Source organism: Dromaius novaehollandiae, chromosome 34 (assembly GCF_036370855.1).
Source record: "Dromaius novaehollandiae isolate bDroNov1 chromosome 34, bDroNov1.hap1, whole genome shotgun sequence".
In the NCBI taxonomy this organism is placed as follows: Eukaryota; Metazoa; Chordata; class Aves; order Casuariiformes; family Dromaiidae; genus Dromaius; species Dromaius novaehollandiae.
In genome coordinates this window covers 1,078,137-1,099,446 of record NC_088133.1, presented here as the reverse complement: position 1 = coordinate 1,099,446, position 21,310 = coordinate 1,078,137, and the positions used below count along the sequence as shown (strand labels likewise).

General features: G+C 57.8%; 1 protein-coding gene across 5 annotated transcripts in view; it reads left to right on the top strand.

The window, feature by feature from the left end:
• Nucleotides 1–114: 114 nt before the first annotated feature.
• Nucleotides 115–21,310, top strand: part of PPP1R37 (protein phosphatase 1 regulatory subunit 37) — a 33,417-nt gene continuing 12,221 nt past the window's right edge. Inside the window, exons 1-5 of one of the 5 annotated variants that reach the window (XM_064503068.1) lie at nt 684–814; nt 2,123–4,787; nt 13,126–13,223; nt 14,241–14,286; nt 17,164–17,264. In XM_064503068.1, the coding sequence (XP_064359138.1) occupies nt 13,152–13,223; nt 14,241–14,286; nt 17,164–17,264 (219 nt within the window). In that variant the 5' untranslated portion in view covers nt 684–814; nt 2,123–4,787; nt 13,126–13,151. Of the gene's footprint in view, nt 815–2,122; nt 4,788–6,096; nt 6,811–6,835; nt 7,193–12,302; nt 12,607–13,125; nt 13,224–14,240; nt 14,287–17,163; nt 17,265–21,310 lie in introns of those variants that run through there. The other 4 variants (XM_026119667.2, XM_064503070.1, XM_064503071.1 and 1 more) reach the window with 4 other exon arrangements.

Here is a 21,310-nt window from a genome sequence, read left to right as displayed (position 1 = left end):
AGCGAGGTCCCCGCCCGGTTTTCCCTTCCCTTTCCGTCCTCTCCCGCCCCGCTGCGCGCCCCCGCCGCCCGTGTCGAAAGTGCCGCCGGGCGTCGCGCCCTCTTCTCGCCTCCCCCGCCATGGCGGGCGGCGGCTGCGTGTGACGATCCGCGCCCGCAGATTCGCCACCGTCGCGGGGCTCCCGCCGTCGCCGCTCTTCCCCCCTCGGCGGCAGCGGCGACGGGCGACACCGCCGGGGCGGCGAGCGGCGGCGGCGCCTCCCCCGGGCCTTTCCCTCCCTCCTCGGCGGCGAAAGTGCGGCGGCGGACGCGCAGCTCGCTGGCGCACTCGCTGGCGGCGGCGGCTCCTCTCCGGTGCGCGCCGCGGCGGCTCCCCCCCCTCCACCCCCCCCGGCCGGTCCCCGCCGCGCCAGGCCCGTCCGCCGCCCCCCCTCCATGGTCCCGCGGGGCCCGAGCGCGCCCAGGCGGGGCCCGGCCGCCGGCCCCGGGGAGTAGCGGCCTCCCGCCGCCGAGGGATGCCCCCGGGGGGCCCGTGAGGAGGGAGAGCTGCGCCATGGAGGTGCCCCCGGGGCCGCCGCCGCCGCCCGAGGAGGAGGAGGGGGACGAGGGCAGCGCGCAGCCGGCTCCGGCCACGCCGCCGCCGCCGCCCGCCGGTACCGGAGAGCCCGGCGGTACCGGGGAGCCCGGCGCCGAGGAGGCCTCGCCGCCCGCCGCCGAAGACGGGCGGCTCCGGCACGGAGCCAAGCGGGTGACGTTCCCCTCCGACGAGGACATCGTCTCCGGGGCGGTGGAGCCCAAGGACCCCTGGAGACACGGTAAAGCCCGGCGGAGCCCGGTCCCCCCCCCCACTCCGGTTCACGCGGAGACCGAGCCTCCCCCCCGGGGCATTTTGGGCAGCGGGGTGAGTTTTGGGGGGGCTGGTGCCAAAGCTGCGGGGCTGGGGGCAGCGCCGGGTGCCCTCACCTTAAAAAAACCGGTTTTTTTAGTGCCTTGGGACCCCCCCCTAAAAAAAAACCTATTTTTCTCCTCTTTCTGCCGCCCGTAACGGCCCTCGGCGGACGCCGAACTCCCATTCAGGCTTTAAACAAAACTTCGTGCTGTCGCGTTGGTCTCAACGCGCCCAAGAGGCCGAATTAATCGCTGAGCGTTGCACAGCCCCCCCCCCCCCCCTTCTCCTACTCGCGGGGGATTTATTTAACGAGACTCTGCGCCGATTTTCCTTCTGCAGCGCGTTTTCACTTCGAGAGCAGAATAACCCGGCTTTGCGCTCGCGATGTTGTTGGCTGGGTCGTTTTAGCGGGGTTAATTCTCGCTTCTGGTGTCTGTTGTGCGCGTGTGGCGCTCGGGGGGGGCTGGAAACGCGGCGTTTTGGGGTGGAAATGTGGCTCTTGGCAGGTTCCTGGCGCCGGAGGAGTGAAAGGAGGGACGCGCCGTGCTGCGGCGATCGCTAGCTTGGCGTTCAGAGGCGGCGCGAAGCCTGTTACAGTCTGTTCTGCACCTTTCTTTTTTTCCTCAAAGCCTCCTTCTTTTTCCCTTCCGCCGCCGGCTGCGGCCGCTGGCGCGTCGAGGAGAAAGCCGCCCTCCGCGGAGGCTCCGAGGAGTCGGAGCGGGCGTCCTGCTGCCCTCAGAGGGCCCGTTCCCGAAGGCCGCGGGGGCTGGCGAGATCGGCAGTTTTCCCCGGAGGAAGCACGGCGCGTTTGATGCTCCGGCTTTGTAGCTGCTCGCGCTCTGGGAGCTCCTCGGGCCTTAACGACCGCCCGGATATTTTACAACGGCGATGAGGGTAAACATTGGCCCAGCGGAGTGAAAGACGTGAATCATCCAGCGCCACGATGGTACCGGGCGCAGGGCGAGCTCACCTCTGCTTCACCTACGCAGGAGACAGGCTCCTTCTTACCCGCGTTACTTTTTTGTGTGTTTTATTCGCGTTTCTGCTGCTCTGCTACGCTATGGAAGGAAAAAAAATACATATTTGTCATAGGGCTTCTTCCTCATTTGGCGAAGGCCTGTTGCAAACTGGGTCAGCTGCTCGGAGGGAGCCGCCGATGACGAACCCGACTTGAGCTCGTGGTTTCGCGGAGGGAACGGCTTCGCGGAGGGAACGGCTTCGTTTTCTCTTCCAGGGCGACGCCGTTGGTGTCGCGGCCCCTGGAGCAGCTGCGGGAAGCGCTGGGCTCGGTCCTCATCGAGACGACTGAAGGCTTCGGCGCCGCGCGATGGCTTTCGTTTCCAGGAACTGAGTCTCCCAAGGCTTCGGTTGCATCTCGAATGTTATTTAAAATGCCTCGCGGTGCTGCATCTTCGAAAAGTTCTCGGCTGCGCCGTCCGGAAAGGCTTCAGCGGCGCCGCGGAGGCGGCGGGAGGCTGGTGGGAGCGATGTCTGGGCTCTGCAGGGACGAGCTGGCCTGTGGGGAGAGACGCCGGCGAGGACGAGCGATTCCCAGTCGGAGCAGATCGGCTCTGCGCTTTTCCGCTCGTGCCTCCCCGGCGCTGCGATCGCCTCTGCTCGAAGCCGAGGGCAAACGAAGCCTCGTGCTTCTCGCAGGCCGAGAGCGCCGGAGACGGGAGCGCGGCGTCCCCGCGGGCCTCCCCTGCCGCCGCCGGAGCCTCGGAGCGCGTGGGAGCTGCCGTCCTTGATCCCTGCCTTGCTCGCGTCCAGCTGGCAGCGATGTTTTTGTGCTGCCGGCTCTTCCCACCTCTTCGCTTGCTGAGAAGGATGGAGGTGATGCAGAGCGCGTGTCGGCGGGGGTGCGTAACCCCGAAACACGAGCTTCCCCCCTTCTTCCCGTATCCTCAGGCTTAGCGTTACTTAAAAAAGCAGCCCACCCGCGTCAAAAAGCGAATGTCTCTCCCTTAAATCTTCTCCCCAGCGTTAACGAAGTTTAGCCTTCCCGGAAGAGGAGGGAGGTGACTCTTAGCTCTGCGCTTCCAAGGTCTCGAGGGTTAGGTAACGCCTCGTGCGACTCTTCCCGTGTGGTTTCATCTCCACCTCTGGATACGTCCCCCTCGGCTCCGCTGGAATCAGACTAATCCTAAGCCCGGATCCTCCGTGAGCCCGGGCACCGCTGCGTGACCCGCGCAGGAGGAGCGCGCTCTCGAGCGAAAGGGAGAAGGAACCGGGAAATCGGACAAACCAGCCCTGGCAGTTCCTGGAAAAATACCGGGCAAATATCGAATGTTCTGTTATCTTGCAAATGGATAAGTAACAGCCGGTGTTGACTTGTTGGTATCGGATCGCGTTAAGCTCCCCGGTCGCAGAGGGAACGGGGCTAACAGGCCTCGCCGAAACGCGGAAGCGTTTCTCGGGACGCTGAGGAGGCGCGTGGCCGTGAAGCCACTGCCTGGAGCAACAAAACCAGGCGGAAAGCTGGGCTTTGGGCTCCTCTGCCGAGCTGCCGTGGCGGGATGCCGTCGGGGCTCAGCTGGGCTGTCGCTCACCTCGCGACGGGGGCGGCTGCAAACCGGAGCGCGCTCTCCGAACCGTGCCGGGATAAAACGGGAGACGCCGCGAAAGCCTCGGAGGGCGGCGGCGGCGGAAGGCGAGGCTGATAAGCTGGGGAAACGGCCTGAAGATTACCCATTAATCAGAGTCCAAAGGGCTGCGCCTAGGCGGGGGCACCGGCACGGCGGTGGGAGCGGCGGCCGCGCTGCCGCGGAGGCCCCGGGTCGCGGCGGGTCGCGAGCTGCCGACGTCGCGCCGCGTGTCCGGCTGATCCGCAGCGACCTCGGCGGCACGGAGAGCTCCGTCCCGCCTCGAATGCCGCTTCAAGAAAAATATCGAGAGGGCTGAGAGAGGAGGAGCAGCAAGACCGATCGCGGGTCGGGGAAGCGAGAGCCAGCAGAAAGACCGAAAGAATCGAATTTACGCCGTTCGCGGCGGAAAAGGCCGAGGAAGGACAGGAGAACAGTCCTGAGATGCATTAAAGGCTGTTGCACGGTGAAAGGGGACGAACTGTCCTTCCTGGCTGCTTTGTGCATGGCAAAAACATGCATAAGCCAGAAATTGGGTTCTCTGTTGGGTTTTCCCCGTCCGCGGGTGACGTTACACCGGCTCCGGGAGCAGCCGGACCGAGTTCTGTCGGATGCGGCGTAAAACATGGTCGATCTCATTAAGCAGCACAAACAACTTTTTTTTATTATTACTATTACTACTTTTGCTTGGCTTCAGCCAGCGAGCGGGAAGCCGGGGTGGGAAACGTTACTAAACACAAGCTGTTTTTCTTTTAGAGAGGCTTGTCCCCTGCGCCCGCGAGGGCTCGGGGCGACGACGTGCAGTAACATGCTTTAACGAAGATTTTTGGCAGCAGGACGTAATAAACGTTATACCCAGCTCGCGTCTGCGGCCCCGGCGCCAGGCTGCGACTGCTCGCGGAGGAGGCAGATGTAAATCGAGGGCTTCCTGGGCCGGATGCTTCCGAAATTGCGATTCCTTAGTGCCGTAGCTAACGCGGATCCTGAACTGATGATCTTGTTGGTTTTTTCTCCTGTAAACACCTTGCGTCTCATTGCCAGATAATCACACGAGCGCCTGGCTGAATTCGGTGGGAACCACTGATTCACGTAATTCCTAATTTACGCTGCCCTGGTGCAAGAAATGCGAATCGGGAGCCGTTGATCTTAAAAACGGATTTCTGGTTTTTGTAGGATATTAAAACACTTTGTTTAAAGCCATTTAAACTGAAACTTCGGCCCTCGAGGGTGTCAGGCACGAAGGGACTGAAGCTGCGGCCAGTCTTCAAGCGTCTCCCGTTAAAGCGTTGTGCTGAGATTTCCAGTTTCGCGCTTCAGGTGCGTATCGGGTCTCTGAAATACTTAATATTAGCAGTGGTTTACTCGCGTTTTGACTGTTCTCTGCGCGTTTCGGCTCCTCTTCCCGTGCTGGAGGGATGTTCCCAGCCCGGGTTTGCTGCTGCTCGAGGGAGGCCGTGGCGATAGGCGCTGTTTCAAGCAGAGCTTTGGGAACGCGATGCCCCGGCGCCGTGTCGGGCTCCACAGACTTGGGTTTCTCGATCGCTTGACCGAAGCGGCGACATGTTAAAAATAGATTTCTCCTCTGTAATTAGTGGTATATCCGATACGCCGCTTCGGCGCCGATTGTCGCGTTTCTGTTCTTAGCCGATTTGGGGTTTCGGCGCGATGTTGATGCTCTGGAAGTCGGTGCGATTCAGGCCAGGATTAATATCCTCCGTACGAGAGCAGGCACAGTTACAGCTAGCGTTTGCATCTCATTTGACTCTGGCAAAGTTTAGGAATGGATTTGGGTTTTTTTCCCCCTCGTTAAGCCGCTTGTAATTTTTCATCGCGAGTGCAGATAATAACTTTTTATTTGGAGCTTTATTTACATGCTATTCATTATTCATAGGCTGAAATTGCTAAAGCAGATGTCTCTGTGCTTGTTAAACATTTCTGGCTGCTCGAATTCTAGTCCCTGTTTAAATCCTAGCACCAGAAAAGCCTGTTTTGGTGGCTGCCTCGAGTACTTGGGTAGTACGAAGCGCGGGACTCCATTTCTGTATCAAAACTCGTTGCTTTCGTTCACGTGCGAGTGCATCTTTTTGGAAAGACGGATCCAGTTTTAGGTCCCGGCGTGATTGTCCCCAAAGCGTTGCAAGTTTTTCGGAGAGGAGCGTAAATAAATCGTTTCCTCGCCCACTGAAAACCCTCACGCTGGAAGATGCCCGTCTGCAGCGCAGGAGACAGGTTTCGAGTCTCATGAAGAGAATTTCTCAGACCTATCTGGGGGCTTTTTCCCCCGATATCCTCGCGGAGGTGCGGGCGCTGGAGCCGGCCCCGTTCCCGGGACGTTCTCCGCGCGTTGCCGTCCCCAGTGCCAGCGCTGGCTTCTCCCTCCGGGTTCGCCCAGCTCTGACACCCTCGCTATAAATAGCTAAAAACCGCCCGTGTTGGGTGTGTTTTCATCGCTCCCGGTTCCCGACTAGTCCGAACAGCGCCAGACAAGACGGACTTCTGCTTTTAAAAAGCAACAGCCTTGGGCCACAAACAGATCCCTCGGCTCTTGCAGAAATACCCTTGCTCGTGAATGAACAGGAAATCGTTAGCTTTATAGCGTCGTGTTTCTTTTTATTTACTCACAGGGCGTTGGTTTTCTAGTGTTTCTCTTTCTGTTTTTTTTTCCCTGGGAGGGTTGTGCCTTTGCAGCAGAACGCTGTATTTTCAGCGCGCGCCGAGCCAGCGGAGTCACCTCAGCTCGTCGGACCTATCGGGTTCGGTCCGTGAGACCCGCTCGCTGCGAAGCCTCCTTGAGCCGCGTTAATTATTCCTCCCTTTAATTCTTTATTGATAGACTGCAGCATCAGCCTTTCCGCTGAGTCGCCCGGGATCAGTGTCAGCTTCAATTACAGCAGAGCCGCTTCTCTGACCTTCCCCTCCGCTCTTCCAGCTCCCCGCCGAGGAGGCCGCTTTCGCCGCGGCGGGAGCGCGTTTGCTCTCCGCCGCGTCCCCCGCCACGAAGCTGCCGCGTGCCGTCGAAGCGGGCGACGCGCCGAGCGGGCCGCGCCGTTTCCTCCCCGCGCGAGATGAAAGAGCGAAGTCGAGCCCTGGAGACGCCAGAAATAGGACTTCGGAGGCAGGCGACGACGCGGCGCTCTGTAACGTGGCTTCCCCGCGCCTCTCCGAGACAGAGGCGTGCTTCGTCTTGTAAAGCGGGCGATTAACCAGACGAGGCCGAGTCGTCGGCGGGCGCGTGCCTTGGCCTGACCCATCCCGACGCCTTCGGGCGCGGGGGCTCGCTCCTGCGGCGTTCCCGGGCCGTGGGCGGGAGCAACCCCTCCTCGGCCGCTCACCGCTCCAGGTGGGGATTCCTGGCTGGCCTCGAGCCAGAGCGCAGCACGAGGGGAAAATACCCGTTTCTTTCTCTTCCCAGCTCCTAAAATTTCACGAACGGCTTTGTTGGAAAGCTCTCGGACCTCCGCGCTGGGGAAGAGGATGGGAAGAGAAAGCGGAGGCTTTCCCTGGTGTTGGGACCCTGTCTCCTGCCCCGTAGGAAGGTTTGGCTGGTAGAAAGCGGAAGGCAAAAGCCACCGTCGTGCGCTTGCCCGGAGCGCGGCCGGCCGGGGCCGAGAAGGAGGTGGCGTCGGGGAGCAGCGAGCGTGGAAAAGGTGGAAAACTCAGAGGCGTCACGTCCCTCGAGTCTTATTTCTGGCACCTCGAACGTTTGGCTTCCCGACCGCAAGGTTTTAGCGTTTATTTGTTGGGTTTGGGTGGGAAATGATTTAGCAGCGTTGAGCTAAGGTGAGGCTGCATTCTTCCCCCGGGCCAGTCCCTGCTCTGCCTGCGTGGGAGGACGTCGACTGCACGCGGGAGCCTCACTCAGGAGGGGAAAGCGCGCGGGATAAGCGGCAGCGGGATGGTGTCCGTGGCAGAGGCAATATTCCGGATTAAGGCAGCTTTCTCCAGTGCTCTGTGTCCGGTATCTTCTCCTCCTTTTCGGCCTCCTGGGCCGCGTGTCGAAGCGGATGCGGTGACGCGCCGGGGTGGCACGAGTCGCTCCTAAAGCGCTGTCGATGTCGCGCGGCCTCGAAGGAGACGCCGTGGCCGGGAGCCGACGCGGCGCGTTAATGAACAACCAACCGCCTGTTTGCTTTGGCGGCCGTCGCGCCGCTCCGTCCCCCGCAACCCGCGCTCGTCCGCAGGCGGCCCGGCCTTCGGAGCCGGGAGGAAGCTCCTCCGCCGTTAGCGTGATTCCTCCTGGTAGTCGCCCGGTTCGCCGTGACGTGCCCCCTCGCTGCTGCCTTCGGGGTGGTTGTAAGTCACCGGCTTGCAGCGGGGGAAACCATGAGCGTCCTCCGATTTCGTGGCCTTTTTTTGGAGCAAAACCAGGAGGATCGGTGCCGGTGCCGTCCGCGACCGAGCGTGCGGCCGCGCTCGTGCTCTCCGGCGCCTGCGCGAGCGGGAGATTGCCTCCCCTGGAGAGGAGCAGTCCGGGCAAACCCTCTCCTTTGCTTTCTGTCCCAGAATTTATCTACTTTCTTGGGCAAACGGGCTTTTGCAGGCCACGGAGGAGGCTTTTCGTCCGCCGCAGGAGGCGAGCCGGCTGTTTGAAGGCTCCTTGCAGCGCGGCGAGCTGCAGCAGCAGAGGTTTGAAAGCTTTCGGACACCCCCCGGCCCCGACGCTCTGCGAAACGGGTCCTAAACGCCGTTTTTCAGGAGCGGCGTGCGTTGCAAACGCGATCGGTCTGCATCGGTGCAGAAGCACGAGCTTAACGCTGCGGTAAGCTCGGTCCGGCCCGTCCTGGGGCTCTGCGAACGCCGCCGGGGCGAGGGGAGATCCGGCTGCGCTTCCCGGGAGGAGCTGGGCCGAGCCGGCCGCGGAGGCAGGCGAAGCTAGAGCCGAGGCTCGGCTCGTGGTTTTGGGTGACGGCGTCCTGCGGCTGCCGCGAGCCCTCGAGAAGCGTCAGCTGTTCCCCGCTCGCTGCCGCTCCGAAAGGGGCCGGAGCCCCGCCAGAAACCGGAGCTAAAGATCGGGAGGAAATTCCCGGATGGAGCGTGCCGAGTCGGGCAGGAGGCTGGGAAGGACCCTCGTTACCGCTCTTCTGAGCTGGACCTGCCGAGCGACGGCGAAGAGCTCCATTAAAACAGGAATTAACTCCGTTTTGGGATCTCCCGTGGGCTCCTAAAACTGCAGCGGGGTTTTATCCGTTTTACCGGAGCGGCGGCCGGCTAAAAATAGCGGCTGCCGAAGCCCCGTCTGCCGCGCGCCGGCTCCGACCGCCCTCCTAATCCGCAGGCGGCCCGCGAGCGAGCAAACCCGGCGCCGAAACAGCCTCCGCTGACCCCAGCGGCCCCTTTCGCTTGCGAGAAGAGTGGATTTTCTTCTGCACGCTCGGTGCCTTCGAGACGGCAGTGAAGTGACTTAATTAAAATTACTTTATACCTTCAGCACCTGCGTTTTGAAGCGTGTCAGAGGTGCCTTTGGGAAACCCCGGTTATTTCCACCGTCCTTTTAGCATTAATCTTCAGATTAATCTGAGCCTTTGTGGCAGTTTTGCTAAATTGCAGCGATATAATTGAGTCGGATCTTTGTTTTGCTGCAAAGGGGCCGCTGGCAATCGCGCACAGTGGGGATGCAGCCGGGGGATTCGGCCCCGTCCTGGGCCGCTCGGCTCCGCCGAGAGGGTTTTTCCCCCAGAAACTTCCAGGGTTTTGAACACGGATGTTACGGACGCAGCAAATATTTGCCGGCGAGCCGCGGGGCCGGGCTCGAGCAGGAAACGTCCCTGTCAATATTGACCCCGCGGCTTCGCCGCTGCAAACAGCCGGCTTCGGCCGCGCTCGCCTTCCACGCGGAAGGGGGAGAAGAGGAACGGGTGGAGATGGGAGTCTCTGGGAGGCACGTTACGAAAACCACCTTTTTTTAAAAAAAAACCCCTCTGAGCTCGTAAAATCCCTCGGAGGGGCTCGGTGCTGATCCAGATAGGCGCGTTGTTCAGCAAAGCTGGAAATGTTTTTCTTGCAGTAGTTTCTTGGCACGCGCTTGCGTTTCAGAAGAACGCCTTGGCCCCGGAGCGAGCTCTCGGCCTCGCAGGAAAACCCGGCGCCGCTCGCTGCTGTCCTCCGGTCTCCTTAAAGGCTTAACGAGAGTGGAAACGGGATAAAATCCCGGCTGTTTGCAGCCCCCGGATGGTCCCGCGCTGCCCGAGGGCTCCGGCTGCGCAGGAGGCTTGTAAAGCGCTCGTAGGAGCCCGGATGGTCCGGATCGAAGGACTGAACATGCAGCCTCGTGCCAGATGCCCATCCCGAGATGCTGCGGTGATTTTGGGCTGCTAAGTTGTATAAAACAGCTCTTGTGTTGTGCAAAAAGTGGGGCTTTTCGGCTGTCCCCGGTTGCTGGGACCGGCAGAGGCTCCTCGACAGCGGATCAAGAAATTGGGCCGCTTCCCCGGGAGAGCGGAGGAGTGAGCGTTTTATTGCTCCGAGTAATAAAACCTCGATTAGAAGGGCGTACCCTGATCCAGATTTCGGGGGGAAATCCCTCGGCCGGGGAGGCTCGCGGGAGCCGGGTTTGCCTTCGCGTGCCCGCGGGCGCCGTTTGCTGTCCTGCTTTCCAAAATTGCTCTCGTGTTGCGTTTTGTTTTTCCTTTTTGAGGAAAGCTTTAAAACGCGGACAGCAGATGGGACCGGAAATTTCGATGTTTACTGCTAATTCCGTCACTAATGTGATTATTTATCCTCTTTAGACGCGGTAATCCAGAGCGGGCTTCTTCCTCCGGATTGAGCCAGGCAGGAGCAACGGTGCTGCGACGGCCTCGCTCGGGACCCTGCCGCGTCCTCGCCTTGTTTTTTTAAGAAACAACTGTTTTCCGCGTTAGAGCAGCGTCGCCTGGGGCCGCGGCCAAACATACGGCCGTCGTTTAATCCTGGTGTTCTGCGAACGCGCGTGAAATACTTGGGCTTTGCGCCGGTAACTGAGTTACCCGTCCAATTCGGCCCGTCCGTACTTCTTCTCTGCCCATTAAATGACCTTTTCTGCAGGGAGCGATTTGCTTATTCGCCCGGCCGCTGCAGCTGGAAAAAACAGCCGGGCTTTTTGGGGCGTGAAAAGCAGTTCTTGCGGTCTCGTGTAGTTAAGCGCTCGTTTGGGATGTGTTTATGTCCTACGCGGCTCTAGCGAGGGATGCACAGCCTCGGCCGTGCAGTGGAGCTGCAGCCAAGTCGGTGGCTGACGGGGCGGCTGCCGACACGGAGAATGTCGAAACCATTTTTTTCCTTTCGCAGCTGGTACGGTGTCATTAGTGACGTTTTTACCAAGCTTTATGGGTGTCGTAATCCTGGGGGTTGCGGGAGGGATTTCGCTGCGCACTCTGCTCCTTGGAGGAGTGCAGTTGGGGTCGGAGCCTCCGAGCTGTCCCTCCGAGCGCGTGCCGGGCTAAAATCCGCGAGTTATTCCGCTCGTTGGAGGGGAGCTTGGGGCCCGCGATAAAACCGACTGCAGATGGGCGAGTGGGAAATAAGGATCCTGACGTGGGTTTCCAGTTGCGCTGTTCTGGCTTTGGAAAGAAAAGCTGGTTGACTTGCAGCTTGCAAAAAGCAAAAGCTGGTTGACTTGCGAAACGCGACCTGCGGATGAGCTTTGCGCTTGTCGAACAGGCGGATTCGCCCCGCGTTGCAGGTTACTGCGTAACTCCCCAAAACACATCGATATTCTTGTTTCTCTGTTTAAAAACGGCCTGGCACGGGGATGGCTTTCCGCCTGTGTCTAGCCGTGTTTGGACCGATACTCGAATCGAAATAAAGCCGTACGCGGAGGTGGCCGCTACCTCGTGCTTTTGATGATCGTGCCCAGCTCTAGCGATTCATACCGGCCCCATCGGTATCTGGAGCGGCGACATTATCTGTGATTCAGAAAAGGCAGAAGGGGTGAGTAAACGCTGGTGTGTATTTGGAACAAAGCTCGACACCACTGATGTTATGACAGCAATAAAATTCTCCTCCCACGGCCTCGAAATCGGGAGGGAAGTCCTAAGGATGCGCTTACTGTCCTGAGGACAGCAGCTCCGGTAGCTCTCAGCCGATATCTGAAATCGCTCGAAGAGCTGTCCTGAGAGCTGGTGGTATTTACTGAAATGGTGGAAAGTGGGAGATTTTAGAGGGAGGCAGAAGTCGGTGTTAGGCAGCTATTTAAAGGGAGCATATATATATCTACTTTGGGTAGATCGGTTGGCCAGGGGAGCTCCTGGACGAGGTGCATAAGGAGGTGGTGGACGGGTATGTGGCTGTATGTGCTTAGACCTGTCCGCAGACCCGCTTTTCTCAGCTGAAGCACGGTTGCAATTAAAGCTTCCTTCAAATTGGAAACCTGAGCCGTGAAACCCGGACATATCTTCTTGCACGTGGCATTTAGCTTGTTAGGGACCTTAAAGGTCCATGATTTCCCGCTGGAAAGAAACCCCCTCTGGAAAAGGGGCTGCCGCAGGCCGGCAGAGCGTGCGCAGAGGCGTCGGAGCGGAGACGACCGGAGCCGAGGGGGGATTCGATGCTGTAGAAATCCCGAGGTAAAACCCCGCAACCGATCTGCATCGCTCTTCAGTGAAACGAGGAGCAAAAGGCTCTTTTTGAGGTCCTGGAGAAGCAAATTCCCCCTCGCTGCTGTTCTGGGTCCTTGCCTAAATAGCGACGTTGGCGAGCGGCGGGTTTGCGGGTAATTCTGGCGGCGAGAGCTCTGCTGTCGAGCTCGCTGGCGCCGGGCGCGGGTGATGCTTCACCTTGGCCAAACGTGAGGTCGGAGACGTGAAACCGCGACGGCAGTTGGAGGACGGCAGGAAGCAACGCGCTGCGCCGGGATGCCTCTTCCTCCCTGCAAAGAACCCGAACTCCAAGTAAGACTTGGGAAGGGCTCGTGCGGTGCTCGAATGCACCGAGGAAGGACGGAAGGACCCTTGACGGGAGCGCGGTGACGGTGTCAGTGACGCATCCACCACCGCCTTTTCCTGAAGGTGTTGAGCACCAAAGAGAGCCGGCAAAATGATTGATGTTTGGGGGAAACTGAGTCACGAAGGTGCTTTCAAAGGCCGCTTGCTCCTGCTCTTGGAGCCCTTATCTGAAGGAAGGGCTTTAAAGAAAGCAAAAGATGCGTCAAGTGAAAGCCAAAGTGAGTGAAACTACAAACAAGAAAACTGCGTTTGATCAACAGCAATAGTTGTTAACCACGGGACCGGCTTGCCGAGGGGTGTTTGGGGTTTGTCGTTGCAGGAGGCTTCATAAAAGGTTTTCTCCCGCTTAGAGAGGCTCTTGCCCAAAGACAGGAGGGTTTCGTGGAGGCGAGGGGTGCTGGGCAGGCCCCTCCGGCCCGCTTTCGGCGAGAGCCTGAACAAGATGGGGCTTGTTCTCCTCAACACGTTTGAACCGACTCCGGGTTTTGCGTCAAAAAACCTCCCTTGGGTTGTGTTGGAGCGTTGTTAACCCTTGCAGTCTCCTTGCTGCAGGGAGTTCGGGGGAGGACGGACATTCAAACGCAGGCGGTCTCGCTTCGCGCCTTGGCCATCTCGATCCTCGCGGCCCTTCTGCTCAGCTTAAACCCTTGCACGTAGTCGTATTTTAAAGAGGAGCTCGAATACGTTGATTCCTGTGAGTGCAGCCGTGATCTGAACCTTTACCCTTGTGTTTTCAGCTCAGAACGTGACTGTTGATGAAATCATGACTGCCTACAAGCAAGCCTGTCAGAAGCTGAACTGCAAGCAGATTCCCAAACTACTGAAGCAGATACAGGTAGAGCTCTGACTTTCCCCGTACAAAAAAAACTACCCCCCTTTTAACGCCAAGACGATATCGGCAAAGTCAGCTTGGGCAGCCTAGAACTGAACCTACGCGTTTGCTTATTTTGTTAAAACACGAGCCTTTATTCTGCCTCGCAGAATAATTTTAGTTGTTTGCGCGTCAGTTAAATAGAAACGAGCGCTGTTTTAATGGCTCGAGCAGGTTTCTTAACAGACGAAATATTGCTGCGGAACGCCAGGATCTGAGGAATTTATTAGTGAAATATTATGCGTAATTTAATACGATACCAGGCCCTGTTGTTCTTTCTGTGATTGTGCTGCTTTCCAGTCTCTCGGTAGCTGCTGAGACTGTCTGCGTCTCCTCTTGCTGCCTTGCCTTTCTGCAATGATAATTATAGCCCTGCCAGCATCAGTGGGTGCTAGACATGGGCTCTGTTTTTAACTTCCCTTCCAGCTCCCCCTTCCCAGTGCAGCAAGATTTTTTAAGCTAGAGAATGAGACCAAAAGGACTCGTTTTCGAAGCACTTTCTACTTGTGATATTATTTTAAATGGAATTCTGCACATGCTGTTGGCGGAGGTGAAGCATGCGAAGGGAGACCACAACTAACGCTGTGGTTTTCCCCTGCTCGCGCAGAATGAATAAAAGCCTTGTGTAGGATCTCGGCTCTTAGAACATGTCGGATCATGTTTTGAGGAGGGAGTGAGGACCCTGCTAGCAGGACCTCCAGGCTGCGGTCCCGAAGGAGAGTTGACAGCTCTCCTCTCGGCTCGCACCCACCCAGCCCGATGATCTGCTCTCTGCAGCCTGCAACGTGCTGCAGCGCGAGGCTTCGAGAAATGCGGCAGGACTCGCCCTTTTCTGCTGAACTTTGGCCCGAGAGCTGCTACGTCCTGTCTCAGTTTGGGGGAGGATTTGCCCAGTTTGTCCCGTTACCTCCTCCCAGTTCATTAATTCCCCCTTCCTCCCCCCGCCTCCTGAATATGAAATGCTACTTTTTCTTTTAACAGGAATTCAAGGATCTGGCTCCCCGGATAGATTGCTTGGATCTGAAAGGTAAGCCCCTTTCTCATCACCCAGGTGGACTTGTTTGTGTTTGGCATCTTGGGCAATATCTGTATTTTACTCCATTTGTGCAGCTCTTAAATCAGTTGGAGTCGTGGTCCCAGTTGGGGCTCTTGCAGGCTAGAGCAGAAGAGATGCTTAATCCCAACGAAAGCAGAAGAGTAAGTACCAGAGATGTTTCTGTATGAGGAATATTAACATCCTGGTTCAGGAGCACTGAATTAGCAGCAAAGCGACTTCAGCGGTTCCACCAGCTCCCTGAGGACCCGAAACACTGACTAGCAGTACCGCAAACTGTCCCCCCCACCGTCCCCAAGTGCTGTCCTCAGGCCTGCTGCGTGATGCTGTATCCCAGAACAGCTTGGAGGGGGTGTGAGTTAGGGGTGAGTCAGAACAGATTTTCTACAAGACTTTCTGATTGACGTTTTTAAGCTCCCCAAGCGATGGAAACCTTGCTACTGCCCTTGGAAAGGTATTCCAAGTAATTCTTCTTACCGTAGACATTTTTCTGCTTTGTGAATGATTACTTTTGTGTGGCTTCTCCCTTCGCCCCAGGGAGCAAAAGCAAAAGGGTCACCTTCATTTCCCTAAAAGGTCTCCACGAGATGAACCTCTTATTTGCGTTCTTCTTACTGCAGGCCACTGCCTTTCCCCTCTTGCCGTCTCCTTGGTGAACGGCTTGTTCTCCTCGGTCGTGTTTGGAGAGCGTTCCTGCCCCGTGGTCCTTCGTATCGGGGAGACGGGGTGGTCGGTATCGCCCCGGGCGCTTTGGGTGAAGCCTCGCTCCTAGCTCCTCCAGGGGTATTTTCTGGTGTTCCTCGTGCTCTTGGTGCCTTGGCACCGTGCGCCGAGGTCCCTTCCCTGGTTTTCCTGGTTCCCAGTGAAACTCAGAGCGGGCACGAGCAGATCGTCTTCGCTTTGCTGCTTAGTGGTTGCGTCTACCCCGTCGAACCCCTGGACGTAGCTTGGGTTCCTCGCGCTCCGCGAATTTACCGAGCTGCCCGCTGCTTCCCCGTTCGCCTCCCGACCCTCCGGGACCCGCAGCAAAGCGCCGCTCCTCGGGAACGGGCGACGCGCCTGAGCCTGCCGCGATAGCGGCTCAGTCTTCCGCAAGCGCTCGGCAGTCAACAGTTTTGCGGTAAACGCTAATTTGAACCTCTCCCGTCTCCGCTGCCGACTCTGCCCCGGGGCAGCAGCAGCCACGGAGCTCGGGGCGACGAAGCCGGTTCGTTCTGGAGGGGTGTCGACGTGCTGGAGCAACGCAGTGAAGCCAGGAACTTGCCCAAACGCACACAAAAAACCATTTTACGGGTCCTGATGTGATGATTTGAACTCAATTTTGCCAGACGGGATTCCTTCTTCCTTCCCATAAACACCAAAGCTGCTTGCTCTCTAGGCAGATATAATCTCCTCGGTTTCTGGACAGAGTAATGGGACTTTTTTCAGAAACCGCTGAATGATTTAGGAGCCCAGCTGCAGTTGCCGCGTGTCTCTATCAGCACCACCTTTCCGAAAGCCCCCGTGAGCTCGATCCGCCTCGCAGGAGCGGTCCAGGCCAAGCCTTTAGCCTGTGCCGAAGGGGAAACGTGCGTAGCTGGGGAAATATTTGAAGCCGGTGAAGAGCTGAAGCACTGAAGAGCTCGGAGTCCTCCAGGGAAATGCCTGTCACCGGTCAAGCGATGACAAGTTGGATTTTCTTAAGATCTTGTTGAAGTTTCGCTTTTTTTTTTCTTTTCTCTGAGCACGTTGCGATCTGGCAACGTGTGTCATCCAAAATATTTGCTTCGTGTGACTGTTCCCGAGCCAGCCTTTAATGCCACCGCTTTAATCCGCCGTCTGCGCCGGGTCCAGGCCGCTGAAGCACGTCGAAATGTCTGTGGTTACTACAGGGGAAGCGAAGCTCTGGATGTGTTTTAAGCGCTCAAGACCTGCTATACGGAGGGTTTCTTGCTGCATTTCTTGGGTGTTTTCTCGAGGCGGCTGGTACCAGCACTTCTCGAAAGCGGAGCACGAATAATTTAATTCATCGGAAGCAACAAAGCGCCGTGTATATTCGCAGTGCACGTGCGGAGATTTAATTTAAAATACACGGTCCTTTCATACGGTGAGAGGAGTAATAACCCAGCTGCTCGTTTGCCGGCAGAGCCGCCCGTAATGTGATTACGTAGGACGGAGGGAAGAGCGCGAGGGGCTGGCGAGGGGCTGGCTCGCTGGCAGAAGGTGGTCTTAAATCTTAAATAAAAGGAATTGAGGTATTGACCTACTGGAAAAGCGGTCCTACTGAAAAACTCGTCCCAAAACTTCCCACGGGTTTTTTTGATCCTCCCAGCCGCAAGACGGCCGTCTGTCTCCTCCTCGGCAGCTCTTTGTTCCCATTTAGCCCCGATGGCGTCTCTGGAAGTCATTGCTCTTGCTTCTAAGCCTCTTAGTTCTTGGTATTAATGAAAAACATTCATCAGAGGGGATGCACTGTGGTTTTCTGCGCTAGGCGCACTCGAATATATCAAAGTGGATGTCAAATATCGGGTCTAAATTTTCCTTAAGTGTATAGCGCTCTGTAGGTGGGCTCTTGGTGGCAGCCATCCTTTGCCCCCAGTTGTCCCCCTGGCAGGAACTCAGTCGGTGTGTATAATTTGAGGCCAAGTCGTATGAATTATAACAGCTTACGTGGAAGGGAAAGAAGTAGCAGCCTCCAAATGGAGGAGAAAGTCACCTTTTCACATCGCTCACCGTCTCCGCTGTCCTGCTGCTTGGGGCTTTGTAGCTCGCGGTTATCCGTCTGTACGTACAGTGCGTGTTACGTGTGTGGAGTCCGTGCCAAGCGTCCAAATTCACGTTATTCTCTTTTTTTTTTTCCCTTTCCCCCAGGGGAGAAGCTGGATTACAAGGCCTGTGAGGCACTGGAAGAAATTTTCAAACGGGTCCAGTTCAAAATCGTCGATTTGGAGCAAACGAACTTGGATGAAGACGTAAGTGATGTAACCTGGCCCAGCTTCTTGCGTCCTCTTTCACAGGTAACAAAAACCTTACGGGTTTTGTGGCCGATTCTGAAGCTACGCTGACGTCCTGGATGAGCTGCGGGACAAGTCCGACCTCTGCCACGTTGCTGTTACCCTTCCCCTCCGCGTACGTGGTTTTATTTAGGTCCGTTGGCACAGCGCTTGCTGCTCCAAAAATGAATAGGTTGAACGCTATCGCTGAAGCCCAGATGGCCGCGAAGCTCAGAGGCGTCGTAAACGGGTATTTTTAAATCTGTTTTGAAAGCCCCGGGAGTTACGGGCAGCGCTCAGCCTGGCGAGAGGAAGCGTCAGGCGGCTCCTCCGCGCTGAGGACGGACGTTCGGGCCCCGCTCGGCGCATCCCGGCCTGCAGCGACTCGCGGGCCGCGTTCCTGGCGGTGCCCGGGGCCCCAGATTCAGGTCCCGGCGGGTGAGGGAAAGAGGAAATTATTTGAAGCAGCTCTGCAGAGCGTTTCGGCGCGGGCTTGCTGCGGTCCCGTGACTGCGCAGGGTGACGGGCTGGGCTCTTTCAGGGCTGGCCCGTTTCCTTCGTGGTGTTTATTGAATAACAAAGAGAGGAAGCCGTAAATCCCGACTGCTTCGCTGTGTCCTGCCAGGGGGTCTCTCCCGCTTTTCCCTGGCTGTTGCAGGATCCGCACTCGCCCCGAGGCCGGGAGTCCTGCAAGGTGCAAAGCCAGAGCCCGGGTGCTCGCCTGCCCTCTCTGACTTGGGCCCGGCTCTTTCCACCCCTTTAATTCTTGCCTTTTTGTGACGGTCACTTATATACGACTTCCCAAACTTGGCCTTTTTTCCCCCAGCGCTAAATTGAAGTTGGGAGAGTGGGGCAGGGTCGCTACAACTTTCCTTAGTTGTCCCCTTAGCTTCCTTAGGTTCCTTAGTTGTCCTAGTTTGGGGAACGGACCTCGGTGGGCCGCGAGCGCAGGAGGGTTTTGGTTGAGCTCCCGGAGACCTCGCTTTAAACTCTTCTCTTCCAGTTAAGTTAGAGCAAGACGATCTGTGGGGTATCAACATTATTAGTTGCTACTGGGGTAAAGTTTAGCCTCCGATGGCCCTCGGAAGGGTTAATCCTTATTTTGCAACTCTGGGCCACGTGCTGACTTCAGGGCTTATCAAAAGGAAAGGCATCATTAGCAGCCTCGCTAATAACCAGGCTGGGACACAAGCACTTTCTCATTTTTAAAACTCGTCTTGCTTAATCTACCCCCCCGGTTGGGCAGACGTGCAGAATATTTCTGCTCCGATCGGGGGGGAGAGGGGGCTTTGCAGCTGAATACACGAACCTGCATGTGCTTCTGCAGCACCGCGCTGTGGCCTGCCCCTTATTTTTCTCCTTTTTGCCCTTCGCTCCCGGTGCTTTTTGCCGTCTCAGCTTTCTTTTTGTTAGGCTGAGCAGGTCGGCCCCTTTTTAAGTTTTGCCTAGCAAAATAAGCTCTTCACTTCCCCTCGCAGTCCTAAGAACCCTGCTCGAGAGAAGACGACTTCAGCCTGAAATCCGGCGCGGGAGGTGGGTTTTATAGAGCAGACCTCCCCAGATCCTTGTACGATAACAGCAATGCTCCCGTCTCCCTACCAAAAAAGCTCTGATTCATCTCGCATCAGCAGGCTTTTTCCACGGTGCGTCACGCCGGTGACTTAGTCACCCTGTGGCAGACGAGTGCACCCACATTTTTTCCTCCTCATAGTTTCCTACGGGTGAGCAGCTAATTTACAGTAGAAAGTCTCGTTGTTCCCTGAAGACCTGTTCTTTTGTTCGCGTTTTGTGCTGCCTTTTTCCAGTCCTCCAGGTCTCTCTGCATAATTTTCCGTAAGACTTGCAGCGCTTTGTGGCTCTTCGCTGTGGCCGAGACGCGTCTGGCTCATCTTATCCTCGGACGCTCGTGCTCGAGCAAATCCTTCAGCTCTGTTGTAGGGCATGTAGGTGTCCACGGGCACGAGTGCTTTTCTGCTCAGCTCTCCCGCTCTCGAGCCTGGATGCAAACCTTGATTTTGAGCGGGGTTCTCGGGTGGTTTTCGGCAGGGTGATCGCGGGGCGGTGGTGCCGCGGGTGACGCCTGCAACGGGCCGGCACGGCGCTCCGTGACGCTGCAGGGAGCCTTCGTGCTTTGACGCTGGCGGGGGACAAATCGGAGCGAATAAACTGGCCTCTGTTCGGATCAAATACTTTAAGAAAACCGTTTTCCTTGGCAGCGTTTATTCAAGTGTCTGGGGGTCTCTGGTGCTGTAGCCCGCTCTGGCCGGGTTTGCTGTATCTCCTAGTTCTGCAAAGCTTGGGAGCTGAGTTTCTGTTTGGCTTTAACATCTACGCGTTATAAATCTCCCTGCAACCAGGAGAAAAAGCATCTTCATTTAAAAAAAGATCTTTTCCTGCATTTGCAAGCTCCTCTGGTTCCTTTTGCGCCTTCTGGACTTGCCGCTCGGACTCCAGACGGTGCCTCCGGTGAGGACGGATTAAACGGCACCAGCAGCGTGTTGCTGCTTGATGAGGAATGCCTCTAGATCTGCTGCCTTTTGGGGCGTAACAGAAGCTTTTAAGAGTCTTAAAAGACTCGTTTAGCCTTTAAAACATTTGCTAATCCTCTAGATGCGAGTCTACACGCTGGCCGCTTTGGCATATTTACCGCTCTGGCCCGAACCGGGTTTCCCGTCTCCGCGCGGGGGGACACGTGGCCCTGCCGGGCTGCTCTCCCGCTCGGATGATCCGGCACCGCGGGCAGCCGTGACGCTCGACGGGCGGGTTCGAGGTCAGGCTCCCGCCCCGCGGAGCACGTGGCTTTAAACGCTAAACCAGAGGTGGGTAAAGCGCAGCCAAACCCGTGCGAAATCGGCGGCTGCCCGTGATTCACAGGGCAGTGGCGCGCTTGGAGCGCTGCTCGGCCTCCGGCCGGTGCAGAGCGGCTGCTCCCGTTCACTCGCGGCAACGTTCTCGAGCTTTTCCTCCGGTCCGGCTCGGTAAGCGCCGTGGCCTCGCTCTCCCCGCCTTGAACGCGGAGCTCCCTCCTTGGAGGAGCGGGAGCGGGACAAATCCCTCTCTGTGCCCGGGAGACAGTGGTATCCGTGCAGCCTCTCGAGCTCTTCGCGTGCCGCCGGCTCGCGGAGAGACGTCTCCGAGCGCGGCCTCTGTCCTCGTCCCGTCTCGGCTCCCCGCGCGGGGCCGGTTTGCGCGGCAGCCGCTGAGCTCCGGCCGAGCATCTCCTGTCCGCTGCGATGAAATCGTCGGCGGGGGGACGAGCACGTGCCCGAGGACATCTGGAATATTGACGGGGCCTTTTTTTGTGTCCTTCGGGACTTTCTGCGGGCAGCAAATCCGCAGAGCGGGTCCCTGGGAAAGGCCGACGTAAAACACGAGCAACCAGCTGCAGTCTCGTCCCTCTCGAGCCTGGTGCTGCTGCGGTTAAACCCATCTCCTGGAGCAAAACAGCAAGTCCGGTTCAAAACGCGATGGGTTTTCCGTAGGCAGAACTTGTTTTACGTGCGGGCGTCCCTGTAAGGAGGCAGCTCTGCCGGGGTTGGGGATCTGGCCCGTGGGGGACGACGCAAAACGCGATTGTACAAGCGAACCCAGGCTTGGGGGCAGGTGAACGTGTCACCTGAGATGCGAGGTCATTCGCGCTTGAGATCGAAGGGATAATTCGTCCTGCCCGGGCTGCCTCCAAGGGCTCGGGGAGCTTTTCTGCGAGAGCTTAATGACTCAATCCCCGAGCGGTTCCCTGGGGCGCTGCCGGACGCAGCCGAGGAGCCCGGCGGGTGGGACGGTTCGTGCCCGAATTGCTCGCGTCCTGCAGAGAAGCAGCATCCCCTTCCCCCCTTGGTGCTTCCCCTTCTCAGAAGCAATTTGGGTAATTCTGGCTCGTGTAAAGCACGACACAACCCCTCGCTGCGCCTCTCTGCTCTGCCCGTTCCCGCCGCGGTCCGCTGTGGCCGGGGGGGGTTTCTGTTTTGGGCTTCTCACGGGCTCGTCCGGGCTTTGGAAAAGCAAAGGGGAGAGGAGAAGAATGA